General features: G+C 39.0%; 1 protein-coding gene across 1 annotated transcript in view; it reads left to right on the top strand.

Annotated features, from left to right (window-relative positions):
- Positions 1-12,500, top strand: part of LOC143032553 (hemicentin-1-like) — a gene marked incomplete at its 3' end in the record, with an annotated part of 400,485 nt that overhangs the window by 156,178 nt on the left and 231,807 nt on the right. Inside the window, 9 exon segments of the mRNA XM_076197423.1 lie at positions 664-826; positions 2,122-2,266; positions 2,895-3,037; positions 4,087-4,374; positions 4,821-4,954; positions 6,229-6,418; positions 7,510-7,691; positions 8,328-8,555; positions 9,528-9,690. Of these exon segments, the coding sequence (XP_076053538.1) occupies positions 664-826; positions 2,122-2,266; positions 2,895-3,037; positions 4,087-4,374; positions 4,821-4,954; positions 6,229-6,418; positions 7,510-7,691; positions 8,328-8,555; positions 9,528-9,690 (1,636 nt within the window).

The following is a 12,500-nucleotide window of genomic DNA, read 5'->3' as shown; positions in this document are numbered from 1 at the left end:
TCTATTCCCAAATGTCTATTTCTTATTACACTTTTTAATATATATACATATATATATATATATATATATATATATATATATATATATATATATATATATGAGAAATTCGCTAGTGAACAGCGACACCAATCAGATAATTTTTATGACTGTCGCGCAGAGGATTCGAACCTGCTGCTCAAGGCGCCAAGAGGCCCCATGACTGCCTCTTTAATCATCAGTGGTCGAAAGGTGTAAGGCAGCAGTCATGGGGCCTCTTGGCGCCTTGGGCAGAAGGTTCGAATCCTCTGCACGACGGTCATAAAAATGATCATATATATATATATATATATATATATATGTATATATATATGTATATATATATATATATCATATATATATATATAGATATATATATATGTCTACATATATATATATATATATATATATATATATGTATGTATATATATATAGATAGATATAAATATATACATATATATGTACTTTATATATACATGTGTACATTTGTTTAAAATTGACCCACATAATTCCTAGGTGTATATGAACTTAAAATATCATGGTGAATTTTACCAATGCCCTTGATACTCTCCATGCAATCTTCAAATCACGCCTTACTAAGATACCCACACAAACCGTATTTCTTTCATTTATCTTGACTTCCAATAGATGTCTTGGCGACACGACGGTCTACCTGTCTACACCGGGTTGCACAAAGATGGCCAACAGCTCTTTGTGCCCAAGGCTCGGCTCTCAGATGGCGGACTCTACACGTGCACGGCCTCAAGCGTAGCAGGAACCGCATCCAGGAACTTCTCCGTCGTTATACACGGTAAGTCTTTGTCTGCAGGATACACTGTGCCAACGTGTTTACGAGGAAGACCTAGTGTTACTGAGGGGACACGGCCATAACATGCCTGGGGTGGATGACCTCTGGATAGAGGCTTAGAGGGACGAGGTGTGTAAATTGGACACATTTAGGTTTGAAAAGGAAATAAGCAAGAACCCGTTTTCTAAGTGGTCAGCGAATGGAATAGACTCAGTAACCATGTAGTGAGGTTTGAAACTATCGGTTGCTTTAAGAAAAGGTTAGACAACTTTATGGACGAGGATGACAGGTGGTAATGGACACGGAACTGCATAGTGTAGGCCTTATGATCTCTTGCCCTTTATTCATATATTCTTATGTTCTCAGTAATTCCAATGTCATAATCTGGTGACACCAACAATAACATCCCAACACCAATATTGATACCAATACCACCACCAATACCATCATTAAGTACTCCACAGGTACCACGACTGCCACCAATACCATAACTAATGCCACCAATACCATCACTAATACCATCAATACCACCACTAGTACCATCACCATCATCAATACCACCACAACCACCAATATCACTACCACCTCTAATACCACCACTACCATTAATACTACTACCAATAATACCACCACCACTAATATCACTACCATTAATATTATCACTACTAAAATCATTACCATTAATACCACCATCACTAATATCACCACCACCATTATCACCACCAATACCACCACCAATACCACCAACATAACCAACAATACCACCATCACTAATACCACACAACCATTTGGTTTTACGGTTTGATTTTGTTTGATTTGTTTAAGTGATTCTTTTACTTTTTTTGTTGTTGCTTTATGTATTTCACTGTATTCAATTTGATTTGTTTTTGTTCGTTTTTCTTTTAATTCTGTTTTAGAATGCTTTGTATTTTCTTTTGTTTTAATGTAATATAACTTGTTTTAGCTTGTTTTTTCTTATTTTTTATTTATCTTTTTATCTTGTTATATATATATCATATATATATATATATATATATATCATATATATATATATATACAGTATATATTATTGTTATTATTATTGTTATTATTATTGTTGTTATTGTTATTGTTATTGTTATTATTATTATTATTATTATTATTGTTTTGTTATTGTTATTGTTATTATTGTTATTATTATTGCTGTTATTATTGTTGTTATTGTTTTGTTTTTATTACTATCATAATTCTATTTTTTTTATTACTTATTTATTATTATTTTTTTTAGTTAAATCTTTTCTCTCTTTCACCGGTAATAGTGGCCCCTAGTCTTCAAGAAGGCGAGACACCCGTCGCTGTCGTAGAGGTGATAACCGGTCGAGACGCCCAGTTGCTGTGCCATACCGGGGGCGTGCCGGCTCCTGACATCGAATGGACGAAAGATGGGGTCCCCTTGGAACACCTGTAAGAAACAAGATCCCCCCCCTGCCCCTTTACCTCCACCTCTTCGTCCCTTACTCTTCTTTATTTCCCTCCCCTTTTCACCTCTACCGCCCTCCAAAGATAAATAAACCTTTGGCTTATGTATTGTTTTACGTGATTGGTGGATTGAGAAAGTTCTCGTGTGATTAGTGGAAGGGTTAGGAGCGTCAAGTACTGTATCTCCCCACCAATCACGTGCGTCTCTTTTCCTTTTCTAACCAATCTCAGGTGGGGTCTATTAAGTTAAGCTGTGCGATGTTATATTTACCTCATCTTCAGGTCTTGGTCTTCAACGAGATTACATAAAAAAGAGGATTTCATTCCTTTAAGGAGTGGAGTCCAGCGAGAGTGAGAATTCAGAATTAATCCTTTTGCTGCTCAGAATTAATCGGGGTTGGTTTGAATTTGGCTTAACTTTTTTTTTTTTTTTTTTTTTTTTTTACAAAGTTTTTTTTTTTGGGGGGGGACTAGATAGAATTACCTGGTGACCATTAGAATAACTATTAAATTTGTAAAACGCAGCGAAATAGTTAAACAGGATTACTAGCGTATTTGAGAAGTGTCTAGTCCAAGTAATCACGTGGTCCCTCTTTTGTGTCGCCGGTTCGAGGGTGGACTTGGAACACGAACTCAACGAGGACGGCGAGGTGCTGACCCTCAAACGAGTGGACGGGTCACACTCAGGAATGTACCGTTGCTTGGCCGCCAACATCGCTGGATCTGTGACCAAAGACTTCAACTTCACCGTCTTGAGTACGAACTTTTTTGATTTTTTTTTCTGTTTGAAAACTTCAATGTCACGGTTTTGAGTATAAATACTTCCCTTTTGTGGCTTTATATTCAAATTATATATATATGAAATTAATCTTAGTTTGATTTTAGAGTTAGTACATACATCGCAGATGTAGCAAGTTTGATTATTTATTATTTTTTGTTTGCTCTTGTACTGTATATGCTTGTAGCAGATACAAGGTAAAACACCTATTTCCGAAATTAATGTGTTTTACTTCTGTAATGGGAATATGTACAATGGATATAAAAAGGTAATATCATACTTTTAACTAAATACATTTACTTTGATATTTTATTGGATATATATAGGAAAGAGTGCAACAACTAAAGTAAACGTTTTATGTTGCTTTTGTATCAAATACGTAAGTCATAGAACTGATGTTCTGAAATAGATTAATTTTAATTTGATTTAGGGGATGAATGTATGATGGATGAGGTAGGTTGGAGTACTAAATATTGAAAATTGGACACATTGGTTTAATTTTGTAGTGAGTGCATGCGTTAGGAAGCTTACTGACTGAGCGAGTTAGAACGTCGATACTTGCGACGGAGGTCGAGGTGATGGAGGTTCGAACTCTGCTACTGGCATTGTTTATTGAATTCCACGCTACAAAGTCCTCTGTAAGGGGCACCGTTCTAGCCTTCGGATAGGGGAAAGTCCGTGACTTTGAACCGAATCAGTATCACATATATATTACATTTACACCAAATTAGACTATATATTTTTGTCAATAGAATTTATTTTGGTTTCCTTTTTATAGTAACAGATTCAAATTAGAGCATCAATTGCAGTGATAGTTTTAAATGTTCCATGAAAATACAGTAATTGCTTTGCACTGGAATAGTTTCATATATTCTTTTTTTTATTTTCTTTCTCAGCTACTGTTTTTTTTTTTTTTTTTTTAGGTTTGGAATGAATCTGTCAGCGTTTTATCTATTTCCCTCTGTACTAACAAAGAACGAATACAAATAAGAATTATCATATATATTCACGTCCTCCTCCTCCACAGCACCTCCCACCCTCACCTACGGTCCTGAAGGGAGTGACGTAGTGGAAGAAGTCAGGGTCGTCGGAGGTCAGGGCGTGATGCTCTCCTGCGAGGTCGGAGGATACCCGAAGCCAGCCGTTCTCTGGCTCAAGAACGGGCGTCCTATTGCGACCTCGCAGCGTCTGCATGTCCTGGAGGCGGAGGAGCTTCTCATATCCAAGACGGAGGAGTCTGACTCAGGCACCTACTCCTGCCTGGCGACCAACAGGGCTGGCACAGCGGAACGGCAGTTTAGTCTTCAGGTGCTGGGTAGGTAATGCTCCTTCGGCAGGAGGGTCATGGGGTCAACGTCTAAATGCTGGGTGAATGTAACTGCAATGTGCTTGTGGTAGGAAAGAGGATTTTTCTTTTGGTCCTGGGTATACAGTGTCCTTGCGACAGGAATGAGGTGGACGTGTTCTGGTCAAAGGGGTATTGGGAAAAGGTATTACTATGAGGCGAATTAGTTTCGTCTTTCACAAGAACGTAATTATTTACCTTTCAAAAGAGTTCGTTTGTGCACAGAGAAGTCACTAAAGTAGAAGTCCAAAGGGCATAAAACAGAATATTTCAGTATGATATCTAAAGATACATGACCGAGATACTATGATGATTACATTTTGAAGGGTATATGTGTTTGTGGTTGAAAGAATGACCACATAACCTACCACATTATTTTTCCGCAACGACGACGACGATCACCACCGCTCCAACAGTTCCTCCCCGCATCACGCTCCCTGGGGGCATGGTCGGCGAAGGGTCGACGCCTCAGGAGGTTCTTGTGGACATGCCCTTCACTCTTATGTGCCCCGCCCAAGGCTCGCCCGACCCAGTGATCAACTGGACCAAGGTAACTCATTTTGTATGATCAAGGAAACTTTGTAGTATTTGTGTCTGAAACAATGTATTTGTCGATGTTTGTCTGTATCTCTGTCTGTCGTTATGTGTCTGTCCGCCTGTATTTCTCTGCATGTTTGTCCATCTGTCTGTCTCTCTCTATCTGTGTTCCAGTCTGTCTGTCTGTGTCTGTGCCTGTCTGTCTATCTGTCGTTCTATCTGTCTGCCTGTCTGTCTGTCGATCTATCATTTCATATGTTTTACATATAAATTGTCTGGGATTCCATATAGCTGAAACATATACTCTTTGGCATTATATTTTCCAAACAAATGTAAACATTGGTTTGACAAGATACGAGGAGTAATGCTGGATTCTGAAATTATTTGCATTGTGCATTATTTCTGGAGAGTTATGTGAACATCGTTCAAGAAAACATTTAAATTGACAAAAATTCCTGATACAACAACGTGGACATATTGCTTCCCCAGGTATATATGCAATAAATGCAAACTGTTAGTATGTCTTGTTGCAAAGTAATTCTTTACTTCGTAGAAATATAACTTGCTCGGCCTTATTTTAGTTCCAGCTGTAGGAAACATGTTTATCCGCCATTGTCTGCTAGCAATTACAAAGAATTACAAAAGATTACAAAGGAAGAGCATGCAAGCAGGAGACCTTTTGGTCCATAATTAGGTCGGATGCAAATAAATAAATAAATGGATAAAATTAATAAACAGATAGTGTCAACTGAGCATCTCGGAATCATTTCAAGATAGGACAAAAGATCTGAAATGTACATACTCTCGGGGTGTTTGGATGAGGTGATCCCTGATGACGGCGCAACGAAGGTAGAGTATCCTAGCGATAGATGGAACAGAAAGAAAAGTGAGCCGAATAAGCCGGGCGGCATTAAAAAAAAAAAAAAAAAAAAAAAAAAAAAATCGTGAAAATGTATAATCTTTACCTGAAGTGTGCGCCACGGTGAAAAATAATATAACTTGGCGACAACCAGAATAAAAAGAAAAGTACCCCCTGGTGTGAAAGGGGTTATCAAGGCTTTCTTGAACATAGCAATGTTGGGAGACTGCAAGAGACCATAAGGCCAATACCAGGCAGTTCCTTGTCCCTTTCCGCCTATCATCCCTGTCCATAAAGTTATCCAATCTTCTCTTAAAGCAACCAATTGCTTCAGCGCTGGTTACTAAGTTTATTCCATTCATTAACTACTCTTCCAGTAAACCAGTTCTTCCTTATTTCCTTCTTAAACCTAAAACCTACTTCGACAGGACAACCAACCCATCGAAGCTGTCATCGATCTGGCGTGGGGACTGGGCTTCGGAGGGCGAGGCGAAGTCACCGACTACGGCCAGAGGTTCCACGTCTTCAACGCCAACGAGTTCGACTCGGGAAAGTACACGTGTGAGGCTAAGAACGAGGCCGGTGCCGTCAACGCCACCTACGATGTCAAGGTTCTCGGTAGGTGGTTCGTCAGTTGCCCCCTCCTCTCCCCTCCCTCTCCCCTCCCTCCTCTCCCCTCCCTCTCCCCTCCCTCCTCTCCCCTCCCTCTCCCCTCCCTCCTCTCCCCTCCCTCTCCCCTCCCTCTCCCCTCCCTCCTCTCCCCTCCCTCTCCCCTCCCTCTCCCCTCCCTCCTCTCCCCTCCCTCTCCCCTCCCTCTCCCCTCCATCTCCCCCTCCGAACTCCCTTTCCCCTCCCCGTCCACAATTATTCATTTATTCATTTATTCGTTTATTCATTTATTCATTTATTCATTTATTCATTTATTCATTTATTCATTTATTCATTTATTCATTTATTCATTTATTCATTTATTCATTTATTCATTTATTCATTTATGTATTCATTTATTCATCTATTCATTTATTCATTTATTTAACAATTTATTAATTTATTTATTAATTTCTTTATGTATTTTAGTATTGATTGATTGAATGATTGGTTGACTGGTTGATTGATTGATTGATTGATTGATTGATTTGTTTGTTTATTCATTTATTTATCTTATTATATTTTTTACACCCATGCCCCTCCTCCTGTTCCAGCTGATTCCTCGTCATCATTACCTAAACCTTCCCCCTCATCATCATCATTGTCATCGTCGTCATCAACATCATCTTCATCTTCATCATCAACTTCATCTTCGTCTTCATCATCGTATTCATCTTCATCTTCATCCTCTTCTTCCCTCTCCTCCTCCTCCTCCTGCTCCTGCTCCTCCTCCGCCCCCTCCTACTCCTCCTCCTCATTATCATCAATATATAATCATCATCAATAATTATCATTATCAATAATCATCAATCATCAATACTCGTAATCATCAATCATCAGTCATCAGTTCGTGACTTTTTACTATTGCTGTCGTAAAAAAAGAAAAGAAAAAAAGAAAAAAGAAATATATATATATATATATGTATATATATATATATATATATATATATATATATATACATATATATATATATATATATATATATATATATATATATATATATATATATATAACGTGATTCTTTGTATTAGTTCTTGTTATTGTTATTTTCTTTTCATAGTTCCTCCAATGATCATAACGAAGGACAACACCTCGTACTCGGTACTGGAGGACGAGGAGGTAAGTATCGACTGCGAGGTCCTTGGAGAGCCGCCCCCGACCCACGTCTGGACCAAGGACGGCGTGGCGCTCCCAGAGCTCCACCTCGAAGGCGTTCAGGTCTCCTTCAGAAGTCCTTATATGGTGAGAGAGTGACCCACGGATTGAAGGTCTTTTTTTTTTTATAGATATAGGTAGTTGTAAACCAAATGAAGATATCAGACTGGAATGTTGGGAAACGATAGAGAAATGATCGTATACACACACCAGGCAAACATACTCGCACACGTGCACACACACGCACATGTACACATACACATGTAGCTTACACATATGCACACACACATGAACATATACACGCACACATTCATGTGCACATACATGCACACACACTCGCACACACACATGCGCACACACACGCACACACACGCACATACACGCGCGCACACACACACACATAGGCGCACACACACACACACACACACACACACACACACACACACACACACACACACACACACACACACACACACACACACACACACACACACACTCACAGAACGTTCACGCAATTCGAAATATAGGGATGAATATGGAGAACTCGTGCATTCTCACCCTACAGAAGGGAAGACCATCGTTAGAACTAAGTTAAACAACTATAAGTGTATATGTATATGCATTTGTATAAGTATACGTACGTGCAAATATGTGTCTGATGTATACGTGTAAATATACGTATATATGGATACCAATGAGTAACTATTATCATGTTATTTACAGTCGCGCGTGCTGATACCACGTGCAAACGTTCTTCACGTGGGCACCTACACTTGCATCGCCAGCAGCGTGGCAGGCGTGGACGAAGTCCAGTTCACCGTCAGCGTGGCCACTACCCCGACGCCGGAGACCTCTCAGGAGACACAGGAACTTCGCGTGAAGCTCAATCGGCCCGCCACGCTGACCTGCCGTATCAGAGGAACTCCACAGCCGGTCTACACGTGGTTCAAGGTTAGGTCACTCACGTTGTTCAAGAATCAGGTCAGTCAGTGTGTTCATGTTAGGTCATTTTAGGTGCTCTGGGTCAGGTCATCCAGTGTGCTTTATGTCAGGTCATTCAGGGTGTTCATTGTAAGGTCATCCAGTTCAGTATCAGGTCACTCAACGACTGGGACTACAAACGGTCACCACTATCTTAGAACCAGCTAGATGAAGGTCAAATTACTGAAACTCATGCTCAGGATACTCAACGTACTGAAGGTCAGGTTTATCACGTGGCACAAAACTAGGTCATTCATTGTGATTGAGGCCAGGTCATTCAACGTATGGGTCACTACTAACTAGATGAAATATGCTAGGAATGAGAATGGCTATTTGGAAAGACTGTACTAGATACAATTCTACAGCGGTTAAAGGGACTGGATTATTATTATTATTATTATTATTTTTTTTTTTTTGTCTTACGGCATTGCGTTTGACCTAGAGAAGTTAGTGGATCCAGAGATGACTTGTCATTCACGAGGAGCTGAGATGGGAGGGGTGGAAAGAAGGTGGAGGGGAGTGGAATGGGTGGGAATGAGTATGTGCCTCTGACTTGGTTACCTCCGTTATAAGGTGGAAAAACTCGGTATATGGAAGGATTTATTTATTTTATTTTACTTTATTTTATTTTTATTTTTTTACTAACTGCAACTTGTCACTTCGCACCTGGATCCATAAACCTAACCTCATGTTAGGTTAGATAAGGTTAGGTTACATTGTTCACATGAGGACAGTTGGGAGGACATTTTCCATATGGGAACCCTAAAGGAGCTTCATCATATAATTAGAACTCTCAACTAGGCAGATTCTTTTACAGCTGAAATGAACCAACTCTATAGATAATTTCAAGTCGCTGAAGAGGTTCATGCAGTCGCATTTAAACAAAAAAGAAGTCATCATCGTTAATAATTGATCATTCCATGACTACCTTCTCCGCGACAGAACGATGAAGCCCTTGACTTGAACGAGACTAAGGTCCAACTTCGGAACGGCGGTCGCGAACTCAACATCATCTACGTCGGCGAAGACGACCGAGGGAACTACACCTGCATCGCCTCCAACGACGCCGGCGAAGCCAGGCTCGACTTCGATCTTCGAGTTCTCGGTACGAGCTTTTTTTTTTTTTCCCCCCCCTCTCTCTCTCTCTCTCTCTCTCTCTCTCTCTCTCTCTCTCTCTCTCTCTCTCTCTCTCTCTCTCTCTCTCTCTCTCTCTCTCTCTGTCTCTCTCTCTCTCTCTCTCTCTCTGTCTCTCTCTCTCTGTCTCTCTCTCTCTCTCTCTCTCTGTCTCTCTCTCTGTCTCTCTCTCTGTCTCTCTCTCTCTCTCTCTCTCTCTCTCTCTCTCTCTCTCTCTCTGTCTCTCTCTGTCTCTCTCTCTCTCTCTCTCTCTCTCTCTCTCTCTCTCTCTCTCTCTCTCTCTCTCTCTCCTCTCTCTCTCTCTCTCATCCCTCTCTCTCTCTCTCTCTCTCTCTCTCTCTCTCTCTCTCTCTCTCTCTCTCTCTCTCTCTCTCTCTCTCTCTCTCTCTCTCTCTCTCTCTCTCTCTCTCTCTCTCTCTCTCTCTCTCTCTCTCTCTCTCTCTCTCTCTCTCTCTCTCTCTCTCTCATTCTCTCTCTCTCTCTCTCTCTCATTCTCTCTCTCTCTCTCTCTCTCTCTCTCTCTCTCTCTCTCTCTCTCTCTCTCTCTCTCTCTCTCTCTCTCTCTGTCTGTCTGTCTGTCTCTCTTCCCCCCTATGTCATACTTTATTATTATTATTATTATTTTTTTTTTAGATTTTATTGCAGCTTAAACATACAAGTCGAGTTAGGTAGTGGACGGTCTAATCCTAACGACTTCTGATGGCGTATGAAGTCTGTGAGGATTAGTTGACGCCTTTTTGCTTAGTGGAAATAGTCAATATTTCTTAGTTCATTAAGTTTCGGGAACTGGTATTTCGTTTTGGACCGCAACCTATTGAATGAATTACTGACATTTGTAATTTAGCATTCAAATAATGATAAAAGTATTTGTCATATCACATTTCAGTTCAGAGTCGAAATACGCAAACATTCCAAATCTGTCCCTTTTTGTAAAAAAAAAAAAAAAAAAAAAAAAAAAAAAAAAAAAAACTGTTGATGTGACTTTATTAAACAGACATTTTGATGTACACTTGGTCAAAATATATTTCACGAGCATCGTAAACTTTTCATCCATCTTAGTATAGATAAATATATAAATAAACAAATTGATGAATAAATGAATAGATAAATGAAATATTAAACTTAGGAAAAAAATATGTACAAGTTAATAATTAAATTACTTATTTGGTACTTAGATAAGGGGATGTGACGTCATTCGAAAATCTCTTTTCGCTTAAGTCCCAGTCGAATCAAGTGAGTTCGTTTGAGTAGAAATGACTTCGTTTCCGATCTTTTAATCACCGAATTTCCAAATGTTAATTCAACTTTGCGTCATACATTAAGAAGCTGAATGACGAACTAGGAGAAGTTAAACAAATATTAGAGACATTGTGTTGAATTGTCCTTAGGGAAGACTAGAACTCCTGCAAGCGAAGTCCTCTTGTTGCTTTTCGAATTCACAACATTTGACGAGAATCGTGAATATATGACCAGAGCGCTAGATTTGATTTCTGATATTACTTGCACACGTAGCGGTTTTACTATACATTCTGTCTGACATTATTACATTCTCCTCTCCGTCCTACTTTGTTCTGTGTTTGTATTTCCCGTTTTATTAAAATGTTATTGCTTTTATTTGCATAGAAAAAAAAGAAGGTTATATATAAGCGAAAGGAAAAATAAAGCAATATATAAGTATAACAATAATCTTCTATCAAATTTCTTGGGGAATATTAACACACAAGTTAAAGCTCTTTTGACTGATTTGCAAATTCCCTCTGCGGAGAGACCCAGAATTAAAAGGACTAATTTATACTCAAAATCAAGCTCCCTTGGCTGATTTGTCATCTGTGGAGAAACCCAGGATTAAAATGATTAATTTATACTCAAGCTCAAGCTCCCTTTGTTGATTTGCAAATTTTACTCTGTAGAGAGACCCAGGATTAAAATTATTAATCAATCCTCAAGTTCAAGATTCCTTGGCTGATTTGCAAATTTCGTTTGTGGAGAGACCCAGGATTAAAATGATTAGTATATACTCATGTTCAAACTCCCTTTGCTGATTTGCAAAATTTTCTCTGTCGAGAGACCCAGGATTAAAATGATTAATCTATATTCACGTTGAAGCTCCCTTTGCTGATTTGGAAATTTCATCTGTGGAGAGACCCAGGATTAAAATGATTAATCCAGAGAGACCCAGGTTTAAAATAATTGACATATACTCATGTTCAGGCTCCCTTTGCTGATTTGAAAATTTCATCTGTGGAGAGACCCAGGATTAAAATGATTAATCTAGACTCACGTTGAAGCTATACTGAACCCAGGATAATTGATTATTGTTGAAATAAGAATTACTCCCCTCCCCCATCCTCCGCACCTCAGGCAATTAAAATCAATAAATTTCTTGCAAAATTAAATATATAGAAATTAGTTATTACAGATTACACTCGTTTCCATGTTCATCTGTTTTACATCTTTAAAACAGTTATCAATACATGTTTATATTTTTTTCTAACACCGGTTTCATATACCTGTTTCTAGAAACTTTTTCTAGTATATGTTTCTGTTTTATGTTTTTACCGTACGTTTCTGTTGTTTGTTCCCGTTATGTTTTGGATAGAAACGATGCCAAACTGCCCGCAATGAATTACATTGTTTCTAACACGTTTTTCAAAGTCATGTTTCTAGCAAGTGCTTCTAACATATTTTATCACATTTCTTACACAAAGCTAACGTGATTCTAACCCTTGTTCCTGACACTTGTTTCTAACACCTGTTTCTAACACCTGTTCCTATGACCTG

This window comes from Oratosquilla oratoria, chromosome 1 (assembly GCF_046742065.1).
Source record: "Oratosquilla oratoria isolate Oo_2021 chromosome 1, ASM4674206v1, whole genome shotgun sequence".
In the NCBI taxonomy this organism is placed as follows: Eukaryota; Metazoa; Arthropoda; class Malacostraca; order Stomatopoda; family Squillidae; genus Oratosquilla; species Oratosquilla oratoria.
Note: the sequence above shows the minus strand (reverse complement) of the source record. Positions and strands in the feature narration are given on the sequence as shown.